Source organism: Phlebotomus argentipes, unplaced genomic scaffold (assembly GCF_947086385.1).
Source record: "Phlebotomus argentipes unplaced genomic scaffold, Phlebotomus argentipes genome assembly contig_15, whole genome shotgun sequence".
NCBI classification, from domain to species: Eukaryota; Metazoa; Arthropoda; class Insecta; order Diptera; family Psychodidae; genus Phlebotomus; species Phlebotomus argentipes.
Window position 1 is genome coordinate 866,781 of NW_026776181.1, and position 16,334 is coordinate 883,114.

The window sequence follows — 16,334 nt, forward strand, 5'->3', positions numbered from 1 at the left end:
GGAACTTTTCTGGCGACTTTTCTGCTCTCTTCCCTCATCTTGTAAAATATAACTTGACCCCTTATTTTGGAAATGTTACTGGAGAGCAAAGAACGAAATTGTAGATAGTTTTTGAGGAAGGGAAAGTTTCACCTCGTTGCCTCAATTTGGCCCGCTTGTTTTCATAAATATTTATGACATGGAAGATTTTGAGGGCAAAGAGAAATTTTAATAGCGCGGCACAGTGAAATTTTAGGTAGTGCGATAAAGAGCGAGCCGCAAGAACATGTGAATTTCGCAGAGGAATAATTAACTTTCACTCAAATATTTAAATTGGAAAAGTCTGTGAGACGTGAAAGAAATTATTTTCTCTAATCACCAAAAATATGTGGAGGAAAATGCCTTTATATAAGATCTTGGGTGAATGCCCCACGTGATAATCAAGTAATTCAATTAACGACAATTTTTTCTTTCCTTCTGAAAGTTCATTATGCCATCCTCCTTCGTCAGCGTTGTCTCACAGGACCTGTTTATTATCTCGAACACATTAAACTTTTTTCGCCCACCCAAATCCACTCGCTTTTGCCCGAAACATGAAAGATTAAAAGTTGACGGTGACAGAAATTCCTGGGGAAACTCTATCAAGTTTTTGGCCAAGAATGAGGAGATGATATCACACACACACACTGTGCTGCACAGCTCTCTCTGTTTCGCCTTCACGGCGGGAGGTGCCAGTCAAAGTGGCTGAAACCGGCGTGGTTTACGACCACCCGCCGTGTCAAATTTCCCGTCAGCACGCTGATGTTCTATAAATAGCAAGAAATGCCTGTAGATTTGGTATTTGGCATATTTTGAGGAAGTTTTCCAATTAATTTGCCCATCTGAAAGTTTGTTCTTGGAGAAATTTTAGAAAGTTGCTGATTGGCAAATTAAGCGCATTCAATGAAATTTTTCATAAATTTCGCAAGTGTTTTTGCATCTTTTGGCGCTCACGAGTATATTCATTATTTACTGCAGATTATCCTGCGGCACCGATGTATTTCTTATGTATCCCAGAGGCACACGAAAGAGCTCAACTGAGATCACTCGACTCAGCTTTAATTTCATGAACAACGAGCGAATGTCCAAAAATGACTGATCATCGCAATCCTCATCCGTCGTGGCGGCGGGTAATTAATGACGAATAAAAAGATGCGATGACACACACGAAAACTCACCCCTCAAGCCACACATTTTTTCACCCGTCGGCCATTGTCCTGAAGAAAGGAGAGAGCTTCCGGGTAGCTTTTTTCCCCGTCCTCATTCATTCTCAAAGCAATTCCAGTGACCCATCGAGAGCGGTGTGTGTGTTGGAGTGTAAATTTCTGAGCTAAGTTCATTTATTGTTTGTGGGCAAAGTTTGTGTCATGATCTGCTCTTGATACGAAAACTTTGGTGTTTTTCCAGCCCCCACCACGATTAGCGTGGTGCTGGCGATGAGAAGTAAAAGAAATTTGATAATTTCACCCAAAACACCATCGCAAGCGGCAAATCCTTCACCAAAAGTTACATCAAAAGTTAATATGTGAGAGAAGAAACAGACTTGCGGCGTTAGTTCAGACCATATATGATAGAATACATTCAAGAAAGATTATTACGAAGGATGCTTTCAATCACCTTTTTCTTGCCTCTCATCTCATTAGTCATCTCCACTGAGGATGGAGTGTAGTTTGAAAATTAGTTCTTTACATTGAAAAAGAGAGTTTGAACAGTGAGTTCTCATGAGAAATTTACAAAACTTGCTAAAAAAAATGCATTTACTTTATCTGTAAATTCCTAGAGCATAACATTTCTTTCTTCTCAACTTGCTCTATGATTTTAAGTAGAAAATATCTATATATGGAAAGTTCCATTTTTAAAAACCCAAGAGAGATTGACATGGTTTGTTGTATGTATGATACATCTAAATTCTAAATTTGAAATTTTATTTCTCAAGAGAGCCACTCTCCACGGAGGGAATGCAAGACGAAGTAAGTATGAGTTATGCAATAATAGAGGGCAACCTTTTGGATCTTGTATGTCGGAGTCTTTTCCTCTTTAAGTGTTCTCTTGTACAGTTTCTGAGGAAAAACCGGCGGCATATCGTTGACATCACGAATATGGATAACGATTGTGGTCTGGTTGTCATTCAAGCTGTCCGATGCCACAAGTGTTAAATCATACTTTTTTTCGTGTGCGCATTTGTGGTCCACGATGGAATGGTAGGAAAAATTGTGTTAATTCGTCACATGAGGTGGAAAATTCATATTTTGTGACACAGTAAAATACAGAAATGGAAGCATTTTATCAAATGAAATTCCCAGTCGATTGGCTGCACGTGAGATGGACAAGGTTGACAATGGAGATGAAAGTTTATGATTGAAATGTTGGAAAAATTCCTGTGGACAGGCCGTTCGTTTTTACCTTCATCAATTGTGCATCAGGAACAAACAACACACACACACACACTTATTCATATCTAGAAAAAAATGATCATAAAAGTGTGGATGAAAATCAAAAACTGTGACATGCTGTTGAGAAAATTGATGCAATTCCTGTTCTATGGTGACATCACAAAAACTATACTAAAATAAGAGTGAATGGTTTTGTAAAATAACCACGCTTCATCTCTTTTTTCATGCTGATGGGGTGGAAATATGACGAAAAACCACACGCAAAAGCCTAAAAAATGAATACAAACACTCGTGGAAGTGGATTTAAAAAATGCTTGAGCAAAGATAAACCTAAAAAGAAGCATCAAAACAAATCTATATTTAGCATGGAAAATTGACTAAGCTAACGAGAGGGACAAAGCATTGTATAGCAGCAAAATAAAGGGTAAATTGCGTGTTGAATCAATCGCAATCGTCAACCTGTAGGACTCGTTTTGGTAAATTGCGGTCATCCTCTTCGGTTATTTGGGTCCTGTAAGTGGGCCGCTCGAAAACGGGTGGATTATCATTGACATCCTTGACATGGATTACGACTGTTGTGTAGTTCTCCTTCAAATTGTCCGACGCCGCTAAACGTAGCTCATACTGCAGAGCAAGCAAGAGAAAATTTGTCTATACCATATTTCATTTTCCACACAAGAAAAGTAGATACGTATTTGCGTACAAGTATATAGGAAGATAGAGGATTGGTAAGAAAGCTTATTAGAGTATGAATGAATTGAGAAGCTGAAAAGGAGAAAGAGCGAGAGATGAACTTCATGGGCTTGATATTCATCATGTGAAAAGTTTTTAGCATAATCACTGAAAAGAAGCTTATTTAGTGAACTGGAGAGTCATAAACTGTAAGGTTTTTGAATTTTATCGCGTTTTTTATTGCGAACATCATTTTTGAATAGAACGCGAATTTAAGACGAGTAAAGGAAAACATATAAAATAGAAAGCCCTGAGAAATAGCTTTTGCCATTCCATTCAACTTAATCTCTGAACTTTTCATTATGCATGAAAAAAAAATCCTCTCGAAGAAATGTATCGAGACCATGGCGCAAATTATTGGGAGAAAAGCAATTTAATTGAAGTGAATTTAATTGAATTTTACCCAAAACAGGTATTGGGTATGAATTTAATTGAAAAATATTGACAGTGACAAATATAAATTTGATTCATCAAAATAATTATTTGCATATTGAAAAGACCTCACAAACGGAAAATATGTTGCTTTGCTGTCACTGAAAACTCAATTATATCGAGCTTTCGCTATATATGAGCTTTTTTATTCGCTTTATCACGTATTTCTCTGCTTTCTCTACAAGTTCTTCTTCTACAGAGCCATGAAGGTTCATCGTACTCACAAATCATTTGCTATATGTCTACTTCTTTTAAATGAATCAGACAGACACATCGCCGAATCAGCACTTTTCTGCTCTCCTGTAAGGGAAATTGTAAATATTCCCGCCAGACATAAATTTCAGGCCAATAAAGTGATAAAATCTTTGGTGATGTTAGCAACTGTTCTGCGAATTGGCTGCAGCTAAAATATGATGATTCAGTGGAAAGCACTGTATTTTTTTACCATTGAGCCCCATCATTGGAAAATTCTGCCAAAACACTGTCGCCACATTTCGGACAAATAATGCTCGCGCACAGTCCCAATTGTGGTTACCATTCACGATGACGATAATTGAATTGAAAAGGTGATTTTCCAATTTACAATCAATTATCATAACTAGGTACTACTGCAAATGTGGGCACAGTGTGTATGATTCGAGGTCGCTCAAGATGAACCTCAGACTGTGCAAGAGGGTGTACTACATTAGTTTGTCAGGCCAACAGGGAACTGCTGGGGTTACGGGGGGTCATTGGGAGATAAATCACCCGATGGCCTCCAGTATAAATTGTGGCTTTGACAACGCCAATTTTCCACGCGTTCACCTCGCTCACCACATGATTAATATGGAAATTACTATCTTTTCAATTACAATGAATTCCGATATACATAAATTGATTTACTGGGCGTGGTATTATGACACTATATTCCCCAGTGAAATTGATGATTTTTCTCCAATTGGTAATCGTGCATGGAATGTTCCTGCAAAAAATGTTTTAAATGTGAATTTTGGATGCACTGAATAAATTTTTTCAATAAGAGACTTATCACAGACCTAAATGAAAATACACAAATTATTTCTGTGCGGTGCACAAAGTAATATAATATTAATTCTGTGCGGATGTATTGTTCCTATTGTTGTCCAATTTCACTCCATCGTCACTGGTAACCATACTGCATATTATTTTCTATCAGCACACGCTGCAAATGTTCTATAATGCTACAGAAATTAATTAAATAAATCATTTAATGACACGAGGAGCAAACAAAAACATTTTTCTCCCCATCATTGCACCTTCTGCAGCGACCTAAATGGCTAGATAGTATGGGGGTGTGGAATGTCCAGGGCAGTAGCATCTGCAGTAGATGCGAAGCTAGATAGGGGGATAAAAATGCAGAAAAACTTACCCGTTTCCGTGTTTCATAGTCCAGAGCACCAGCCACGTAAATGGCACCCGTCATGTTCTTAACAGCAAAGGCTCCTCCTATGTTACCGCTTGTGATCTCGTATCGAATACGCGAGGCTGCAAGGAGAAGCGAAAAGAAAATCAATCTCAGGGGTGCCTATTGGAACAAGTGCAGGGAGTGCTGGGCGAGGGCTTTGCTTTCCATCAATATACACTTAATAACCTCCCTCGATAACTTGCTAGTAAAGTTTTTCCATCAAAAAGTATATTAATTGCTCGGGCATTGTGGAAGAAAAACCTCGAGAGTGAGATGGTAGAAAAAATTTAACGCTTTTTCACTGCACGCCAAAAGATTTCAATCACAAGGAAGTGAAATTAAAGTCATCTGTAATTAATTTTCCTTCGATCATGTTTACACATCAGTACATATTTCCTTAAACATCTATCCTTTGTCAATTTCCATCCGAGAGAGAATCACAGTTTATCGAACAACCCTTAATGGACAAAGTCACTCTTTGGCCAGTTGATCAATTAGGAAAATTGCTTCTGATAAAAATAACTTTGTTCTGAAGAATATCAGCTAACAAGTAGAGTAAAACTGAAGTTCATTGGCACTTCACCAGAGGAAACTGATTTTCCCAACTGACACTTACTAAATAGTTTACTGAAACCAGATTTTCCCTTTTTTCCAGAATGAATATAAATATATTTAATCTACCCCACAAATGCTTACCAGAGCATCACAATAATAATACGCTACGCAAAAATACTTTAATTGAAAATGTGTGTACAGCTTGGTGTACGGAATTAATGCGAAAAAATGTGCATTTGGTTTTCGGAAAAAGTGTTGAAATTTATTACTTCTCACCACTACATTTTAATGGTCACATAGTGACATATTACGCACGCCAACTCAGGAAGTAAAAGCTGTACAATTGTGTTATATAATGAGAGATAAATTAGGTGCGTTGTTCTGTCAGCCAGAAAACCCTTTAATAATATCAATCATTGTTCAATACACATAAAACTCTTGCGAGATAAAATCTCAAATAAGATTTTTACATTTTCATTTAGAATTTTATCCTGAAAAAAAGCACGTAATAAATCTTATGGGACCCCTAAAACTCTCACAGGCTTCATTTCCACCCACGATTTTAGTCATTTATAGCAAGTTTTAGTGTAGAGCTTTTACTTTACGATTTCCTAAAGCGCCCATTTTAGCTATTGCCATGGAAAAATTTAATTTCGTCACTCTGTGAAGCTTTAAACTTTCTACCCATCACATTTGATGGTGGAGTGAAAGCATGAAAATAGGTAGATTCGTCCATGTGAAAAATTTTATAAGGATTATCAGTGTTACACTTTTTCGTGCTTCACAGTCAACTGTTTGGAAAATTAAGTTTATCCCCACACTTAACCATCAATGTGGATGTACTTGGAGCTCCGTAAGCTCACTGCAAGTATAGATAGAGCGGGACTAAAAAACTCTAGTTGCAGGGAGAGAAAAAACCCCTCCTGTTGAGTGTGATTCAGTAAATTTGCGGTGTGCGCGAAATTAAAACGAAAAGCTCTTAGTTGCACCTCACAAGTGAGCTTTTCTCCATCCTACGTGTATGTATTAAGTGTTTTTTTCTCTACTATGAATGACTTGATCTCACTACTAGCTTTACATGTTAAGCTTACTCTTGAAAAATATATGATGTGGATTTTTCAAAAGAATGTGAAGAAAATGTACAGTGAAAGTTGATAAAGTAAAGTTTAAGCTTCTGTGGAATACTTTCAGCATGTAGTTTGCTCCCCATTTATTCCACTCATGATAGATTGATATAAATGACGTATGAGTGTAGAGAAAATCCCATGGAAATCGCTCCTGATATCGCATTGTAACGGAGCAGAAACGTACGGCACGAAAAATATTGATTGAATTAAGCAATGGAATTGCAGAAAACTGGTGAGTACCAGAACATAGTCAAAACTTTTTACCCAAATGAACATGATTAAAGCATTTGTTAAAGAAAAGCGTAGTGACAATTGTTACTGTATTTCGATTCGAATTATTTGGTCAATCATAAAATTTGACATTTAGCATTCCAAAATCAAAAGTTGCCGATCAGACTGTATCGCTTATGAGAGGCCGTTGATAGATCACTAGATTTTGCACTATATGTCATCTATCCTGTAGCTGGAATATCGGCTTGAGAGCACTCCGAAATCCTTTGGGAATGTCTCTTTTGCTGGACTAATCCATTTCACCGCTAATTGAAGTGAAGTCCGTTGCCTCAAAATAATGCGCTCGCCAAAGCTTCAGCCACATGCAGTCTCATCCCGCTATGCTCCGTCACTCGGCACTCAACAGTGAATTTAATCACGGCGCGGGGTGAAAGAGATCAACTCCACCCTGTTTTGTTACATGTTCCACGCTCACCCACCCACCAAATAAATCCATATTGAACACGAACGTCTACTTCCTAAATTAATTTTTACACTAAAGCCAGTTCAGACTGGAGAAAGCCAACGGCTTTTGGGCCAAGAAGCCTGCGGCTGAAAGTCAATTAACTGGGTATATGACGGAAAAAAAAATTTCATCCAATTTTGCCTCATCCAATAGCATGAATGATCTCACGCCCAATTTGTGTATACATATGTATGTATATTTTCCCCGGAATTCTCTGTCTTTCTCGTCTCATTTCTAATACGCTTTTGCAATAAACGCAAGTTTTAAGTGGATTTCGCAGATTCATACTCGTAAATTTATTAAAAACTTTTCCTATTTTTCCCATGGACAGCAAATGTGATTAGTTTCTCTTCTGCCCTGGCTCATTTTTCAGCTCTCGCAAAACTTACTCGCATTTTTCCTTCCTATTTGTTCCATTTGTAGCACAGAGTTAGCTTCATGATAAAAAATGCGAGATAGTAGGAAATCACTGCATGAAATATACAGGAAAATAACCAGAATGTGATTTCACAAAGCCGAAAACAGTTATATATATATATATATATATATATGTGTGTGTGTGTGTGTGTTTGGTCCTCTTTTTCACTTTGTTAGTTATACAATCAGTATAACTCTTTCAATATGGCATCGGAAAAAATCTCATTAATTTAACTACTTCAAGTTGTTGTGATTTGTGAGCGAGATAAGCCAAAGAAAATCTACTGACACTTTGGGAATCTACATGTTGACCGGAATGTAATTTATATTTGGGTTATATGTGTGGAGAAACAGACACTCAAGTCACGATGAAATTTAATATCAACCCGAGTTGAGCGAATTATTCGATTTACGAGACGTTCTCTGTGACGTGCACCAAAGAAGGGACATGGCTTTTGATACCCCACCACAAGAGTCATTCCTAGAGGAAATTGAATTTAATTTGAGAAGATCGCACGCAAATAATATGGCTTTGCATGCATACTACACAGCGGTATATATGATGATGCTGTGAAAAGAAATATCCAAGAGAAATTGGGTGAACAACCAGTAAATTTGAGATTCACGAGAGAGCTTCATAATACTTGCAAATTCACTGCCTCTGTATGGGGGCAAAATATATGGGTATTTAAGTGCAGCGCCACTGAGTTGTGACAAAAGAGTCTTTCACTTCTTGCTGGCCGTCCCAGGAAATTGTCATCATCTGCGGATAAGGGTGATTTTGTGCTTTTAAATTAGACGTATGAGCTGATCTTTCTTCAGCGGCGGCATAGAAAAAAAGTTGACAATCCCAAAACTTTTCACCTTAACACCAACTAAAAGCTTCATACCTCATAAAATATATATTCAGTTAATTCAAATTTAATTAATCCAGTGCGGTTGACACCAGCCGGCCTATTTTCAATGCGCTCTCACGTTCCATCCGGGAGGAGGACTTTAAGATGAGATAAATGCTTTGAGGGAGGAAATTGGTACAGATGACGGGGGAATAAAGTTGAGAAGATGACAAACGAGCAGAGAATCGAGACATACAATTAGCAATAAAACGCTCTCTTCCGCCCATTTTCAATTTTCGAGGGTGAATCTCTCGAGCAGACGGCAAAGGGGTTGAAAGGAAGCACGCTATATCCTTTCCTTCAATTAGGCATTTCGTACACCAAACATTCTTTTAATTAAATTTTTGTCCTTTTGACGGAGACACCGCACGAAATGGATGAATGATTTTTTTCTGAGGCAAGCTTTTTCCCAACGCCAAAGCTCCGTCACGATATCTCAATAAATTTCTTGGAGCACAGAAGATGCGGACTGAGAAACGGACAAATGAGTGAAATCGTCTCAAGGGCTTTCCTTTTTTTGCCGGTCGTGGATGAAAAGCTCGCTTTTGGGGTGGCTGAGTCATCAGCTCTAAGAGCGCCAAAAGTTTAATTTGCCGCCAGCTGAGTAAACGGCTTAATTAAAATTCTGAGAGAAAATTCACTGTTTCTTCTTTAAGGTTCTCTCTTTTCACTCATCATACTTCCGGGATCTTCAACTCTTCAACGACAACATGGCACGAAATGCAAACAGAAGCTATTATGTACCCAGTAAAAACACAATCCGCTGTCCATCGATTATCCATCGTTTTTCCATACTGTGCCATGGAGCATAACGGATGCACCACAGGATTCTTGCGGGAATACCTAAGGCCAAATCCTTCATCTTCATAGGCCGGGCAAACAGTGGACTTGCCCTGCGGGATTCCCGCGAGGATCCCTAAGGCCAAATCCTTCATCCCAAAAGGCTGGGCAAACAGTGGACTTGCCCTGCGGGATTCCCGCGAGGATCCCTAAAGCCAAATCCTTCATCCTTAAGGCTGGGCAAACAGTGGACTTGCCCTGCGGGATTCCCGCAAGAATCCCTAAAGCCAAATCCTTCATCCTTAAGGCTTGGCAAACAGTGGACTTGCCCATCAAAAATCCAGTGGTTATCCACTGGTTTGCCCATCAAAAATCCAGTGGATTTTTGATGTGCGCAAACCCTCATCTCAAACAGTGGGCAAACAGTGGATTCGCCCATCAAAAATCCAGTGGATATTCACTGTGCACAAACCCTCATCTCAAACAGTGGGCAAACAGTGGACTTGCCTGCAGGATTCCCGCAAGAATCCCTAAGGCCAAATCCTTCATCCTTAAGGCCGGGCAAACAGTGGACTTACCCATCAAAAATCCAGCGGATATCCACTGGATTTGCCCGTCAAAAATCCACTGTTTGCCCAGCCTTTTGGGATGAAGGATTTGACCTTAGGGATTCTTGCGGGAATCCCGCAGGGCAAGTCCACTGTTTGCCCAGCCTTTTGGGATGAAGGATTTGGCCTTAGGGATCCTCGCGGGAATCCCGCAGGGCAAGTCCACTGTTTGCCCAGCCTTTTTGGATGAAAGATTTAGCCTTAGGGATCCTCGCGGGAATCCCGCAGGGCAAGTCCACTGTTTGCCCAGCCTTAAGGATGAAGGATTTGGCCTTAGGGATCCTCGCGGAAATCCCGCAGGGCAAGTCCACTGTTTGCCCAGCCTTTTGGGATGAAGGATTTGACCTTAGGGATTCTTGCGGGAATCCCTATGGTCAAATCCTTCATCCCAAAAGGCTGGGCAAACAGTGGATTTTTGACGGGCAAATCCAGTGGATATCCGCTGGATTTTTGATGGGTAAGTCCACTGTTTGCCCGGCCTTAAGGATGAAGGATTTGGCCTTAGGGATTCTTGCGGGAATCCCGCAGGGCAAGTCCACTGTTTGCCCACTGTTTGAGATGAGGGTTTGTGCACAGTGAATATCCACTGGATTTTTGATGGGCGAATCCACTGTTTGCCCACTGTTTGAGATGAGGGTTTGCGCACATCAAAAATCCACTGGATTTTTGATGGGCAAACCAGTGGATAACCACTGGATTTTTGATGGGCAAGTCCATTGTTTGCCCAGCCTTAAGGATGAAGGATTTGGCCTTAGGGATTCTTGCGGGAATCCCGCAGGGCAAGCCCACTGTTTGCCCAGCCTTAAGGATGAAGGATTTGGCCTTAGGGATTCTTGCGGGAATCCCGCAGGGCAAGTCCACTGTTTGCCCGGCCTTTTGAGATGAGGGATTTTGCATTGGGGATCATCGCGGGAATCCCGCAGGGCACTCCGCAATTACTGAACTGCCTATATTTCGGAGATTGTCTTTCAAGATGGCAGCTGTCAAAAGTGGGTGGGAAAAAATCAAACATTTTATCCTTATAATTGAGGGAATAAGGCTCTGGGGAACGCATATTTACAGTTTTTCGATGATTTTACATTGATATCCTTGACAAGCAATGAAAATTTCGGCAATAGAAAAAAATGTTGTGAAAAATATTTTCCAACAACTTTTCCAAAAATCTGCGTATTTCCGGTGCGGAAACTACTTTTTCCCCCTTTTTATTCATCCTGTACCGTGGAAGCATCCTTGCACCAAGTTCTTTATTATAATAAGCGTGTAAAAGGACTTATTTGCGTGCTTAAAAATGTCTTGGTGAAATTCCAAGTCCCATTTATAATGTTGTGAAATTCCCCTGTGTGACATCACCATGTACATTTTGTGAATCACAGCGCCACCTCGAAAAATTGGTCCGAAGCGCGCCATATTCTAACTACAGGTTCACTTTATGATGGATTTTCAGTGGACTTTCCTGCAGGAATCCCTCAGTAGGGGTCCATTGAAAATCCATCGTTTTGGGTCCTTTTTATCCTTGAAGGATTTTCAATGGACCCCTCCTGAGGGATTCCTGCAGGAAAGTCCACTGAAAATCCATCGTTTTGGGTCCTGTTCATCCCTGAAGGATTTTCAATGGAGCCTCCTGCGGGATCCCCGCGAAAAAATCCACTGAAAAACCATTGAAAAGAGGCCTAAGAGGTTTCTTTTGCGGGCTTAAGAGGTGTGGAAAAACCATTGACTTCCCTCCAGAAGTCCCCATTGAAAAACCAGTGGATATCCGCGGACAGGCTCCATACAAATTTGTGTATAAAAATCTGAGGGAATCCCGAGGGGGGTTTCCTTCAAAAATCCACTGGGGAACAAGGGACCGACCGGTGGGAATCCCGCGGTTTTCCATCGTGGCTGTTTTTACTGGGTATGTATTTTATGTATGAGTGAAATCACTTCACCGAGGAAAAGCAAACGGACAGAAGTGGAAGCTCAACAGATAAGAAGAATGCTTCGAAAAGCCATCAATATGCTGATTTCAGGCCAGAAGAGCTCTCATATTAAATGGTGGGATGAGATAAGGTGGGAAAATCATCATCGAGAGAGACACAAACTTATCCATTATGCCATAGTCCCTTGGCAATGCAGTGGTGTTGAAGAGAAATTCAAACGCGATTTTGCACAAGAATAAAAGGAGAACCCCACTCGCGATGTCTATTGTCTGGCATGAATTCACCAGTATGAGAAATGCTTTCGGCATTTTGTCTATTCGCCCACCGCTTCCCTCTCATATTTACCAAGTTGGGAAGTCCATTGAAATTTCCACTCTATCCATCTTCATGGGCTGTGCAGGCTCCCCTTGTCATCCATATTCTGTATGGTTATACAATTTTTATCCCTGAAGAACTTCTTTCTCAGATTTTTTTTCCTCACTGCGAGTCAAAAATTTCTTTTCCCAATCTCTCTCCTTTTCACTCTATTTCTCCCACTTCTACATCGCTTTTTGCTTGTCGTATTTCGGAAGCATACAGCAAAAGTATGTTATTTCCGAAGAAACTGTCTTATTTATTTAGGGAAGCTTTTTTCCTACTTGCAATCACTTCGAAAGCCACAGCATCGGCGCGAGGGATAGAAAGCTTCAGGGGAGGAGAGGGAACAATAAAGTTGGAAAATAATAAGCGAGAAGTTGGTGATTCTTGTTTTCTCACACCCCATTTTTTCCCGTCGTTATTTTGTGAGAAAAAATGCTTCCACTCTATGTTCATTATGAGAACAAAGATATAACTTTACATGGGCTTTTTACGAAGAGCTTTTTCAATAGACACCTCGCAGTAAATGCACTATATAGTATGGTTTTTCGAGTGGTGTCCGTATCATAATTTATTATACTTTTATACTGCTCAAATTTCTCATCAATTTGTGCATGTTGATTGAAAAACTTCGCTTCAATCGTGACACCAAGCCATTTCTCTCAAGCAAACATCTCCATTCATCATACGAGCCGCGAAGGAAAGCATTCATTTTGTTGTGGGAAAATGTTTGTTGGATTTTTGTGCAATGAAAGCAGAAAAGTCACTGTGTGGATTTATTTGTTTGACACAATTTCCCATTAAGCGACTCTATTTCACTGTGAAAGAGTGCTTAAATTTTGTGTGGTATGGCATGAAAAGAGGTAGGAATCATCATGAATTTTCCACTCTAAAGTCCCGATAGCGAGAGAGAGAGAGAGAGAAAGCTTTCAAAAATATCCACTCATTTTATATGAAACAATATTATTTCACTGGGACTGAAGTTGTGTGCTTTTTCTGCAAAACGTTCATCCACTTTATTTGCGGCTCCTGTGTATTTACAACCTATGGGCACATTCAGTTAATGAGAAGGACCTCAAATGGCTGCCAAAGTGTCGGAAGGTTCTGCCAATGGAATGGGACTCTATTCAGCGATAATGGAGAAAAAAGGCAACACTCTACTTAAACTTTTCATCAAGTGGAAAATTGCAAGAGAACAGATGGATGGAGGGGGCTTGATATAGCACTCTTTGACACGATTGAGCTGGAGGAGTCATGACGAAAAACAAGGGGTTGTAAGGCATGATTTGAGGCAATAAGCGATAAATCGATTTAGTATCAGCAAAAAAATCAAATTTTCCACTAAATTAACTCTTAAATTGCGTCAATGACAAACAATGGTATAAATCCACGAAGGAGAGACACTTTCATCCTCACAAGTCAACTATGGAAAAGAAGAACGCGATGGAGAGGACAAATAATAAATAAACTGTGGGTGATTGCAGTAACGCATAAAAGCCTCTGCGGAAGCCCATCAAAGTGATCCCCTCTGCAATAAAAGCCCAAAGCACGCACACGCCTCAGTGGTTTTTGGGTCCATCCTCTGGTGCGTGTGTGTGACTTCTAACTTAATTTGTATGAAAATTGTTTATCTCGTCGTATCAGTTCACGGGGCTTCACAGGATGAAACCTGAAATGATGCCTGAACTCTGACGATAGCACGGTAAACAAAGCGATAATCCTCTTCCACACATGTGCCTTTTCCCTTTTTGTTCTTCCCCACCAATTTGCCATGTGACACCACAAAAACAAATATACTCAGCCTTCTGGCTATGGCTCATCTTCATCTTCTACTTTCACCACCACTCACACCCAATGGGTGAAAACACTCTGCATATTTCATGGTGATTGTCATTGGGATTTAGCAATGCGAGTAATCAACAGGGAATTGAGAGGTCATCATGAGCAAAATGGACCATTGCAAAGCAGTCTCATTGCACCTGTTCAGTTATGAATTCACTGGAATTCGCCACACTTCAATTCTCCGCAATGATTTGAAAATTTTGCCAACTGTATTCAGTCAAATTTCTAATAACAAACAAATCACGATGTATTATGTCGTATATTATGACATGGAGAATCAGGACTAAAATTATCCTATAACAAACCGAAAATCTTTACAAACCCTCTGTGTTGTACTCCGACTGGAATAAATTTTTCTCACAAATTCTGAAGTGTATTTTGAATTTTTCGTTTCCAATTCTAATAAAAAGCACAATTTCAAGTATTCAATAGACAGTTCTATCATTGGATGTATGCATGAACCTCGCACAATGCAAATCTCTAGACATGATGAATTTCCATGCAAAAGCCAAAGGAGAAGCTTGGAAGTTCAAAATGAATTCTATTTCCTTTACATACTCAAAATAGAATGCAGGATGATGCAGAAAGCAACAATATGTGTCAAATTCATACGAAAAGATCAAATCATTCGCTAAAATTTTTCATCTAATCTTCTCAATTGACCGTTGAGAAATTACCTAGATTTTTTTTCTCTAGAAAATGTATTTTTGTTAGTGTTTGAAAATTCAAACAACAAATTGATTGAATCCCTTGGAATATCCAAAAAACAAACTCAACTTCGATCCACTGAGTTTTGCTGTTGAGAGCAAGAGGAAATAAAGCTTCGGTGTCAGCAAATATGGTGAAACAAGTAGGTCGAACACTGCACGATCATCGGCACTGTGATTTCATTTAACCATGAGCGTAAAAAATTCAAAAGCTTCATGCATTGCCTTCGCTGTATCGTCAATTTTTGATAACATATCGCTCAACTATGCAAAAAGCTTTCGGGAAAGTTAATCACGATAGCGACGCTCTTCCGTTTATTGAGCAGAAAATATGCGTCATGAATTTGGGGCAGGAATATCCCTCAGGGGGCGGTGAATGTTTCGACAAACTATCTGTTACTTTGTGGCAATCTCATGTGATGCCATGTGAGGTGAAGAAGAAAACAATTTTTTTCACATGTATACATATTTATACATATGTATGTATGCTCCGACATATTAAACAACCTTTCGGGCCTGAGAGACTCTGGGAAGGCACAAGTTCAAATACGTTTGAGAGAGTGCCGCCTCTTCTGCAAATACTCACTTTGAACTTGGGTAGGTATTTTAAGGATGACGTGAAAGTGAGGTAAGAGTGCTCACTGGAAAGACTCGGTCATGGATGTAGGCAAAAAAATACGTGAAGTGCCAGCTTTTTGGTGTCGAAGTGGTGAGAGCACAATTTTAAGAATTCATGTCTCGTGAATTTATATCGAGTCGGAAATGTTTACAAATAAAATTGGTTTTCCGAATGAGAACAAATATTTTATGCTCTCAACCCTGTTTTCCTCTACTTTCCCCACACCCAATTTCACCAACACCCCATCTTTTCGCAAGGATGGAAAAAAGTGTGGCAGTGAGAAAGATCTGCGCTGAGGGGAAAAAACTGCTTTAGACTCTCACTCATTTTATCCATTTATTATTCCCATTTCTTCTGATATGAGTTTTGAAAGCTTCTGCTGAGCTTTTTCATCGGATTTCCCTTGCGATTTCCTCTCTTTACGCTCTCTCTCTCTCTCTCTCTCTCTCTCTCTCTCTCTTTCTCTTGCCTTGGATTTTGCGGAGGATTTCCTCTGGATTATGCAAAAAATGTGAACGGGAGCAGAAAACCTGCTGATTAGCTCAGGAGTTTGTAATTCATTCACATTTTTTATCCATTCTTAATTCAGATTTTATTGCAAATAGATTATCGCTTCAATTGTATCAGAAATTTTTGTATCAAATATTCTGACGTCCTTTAGTCATCTCACAAAGAATTGAGTGTGAGAATTCTCTTTCGCTTTTTCACCACCCACTTTCAATTCAGGCTATCATTTGATCATCTGGCACGTCTCAAACTGAGGATTTACTAGC

The 16,334-nt window shown here is 39.6% G+C and overlaps 1 protein-coding gene across 3 annotated transcripts in view; it reads right to left on the reverse strand.

Annotated features, from left to right (window-relative positions):
• The window catches only part of LOC132263332 (neural-cadherin), a 159,128-nt gene that overhangs the window by 23,329 nt on the left and 119,465 nt on the right, over window positions 1–16,334 (reverse strand). For 2 of the 3 annotated variants that reach the window (XM_059763041.1, XM_059763044.1), the window contains 2 exons: window positions 4,963–5,078; window positions 2,871–3,035 (listed from right to left, as the gene is read on the reverse strand). In XM_059763041.1, the coding sequence (XP_059619024.1) occupies window positions 2,871–3,035; window positions 4,963–5,078 (281 nt within the window). The remainder of the gene's footprint in view (window positions 1–2,870; window positions 3,036–4,962; window positions 5,079–16,334) is intronic. The other variant, XM_059763042.1, reaches the window with a different exon arrangement.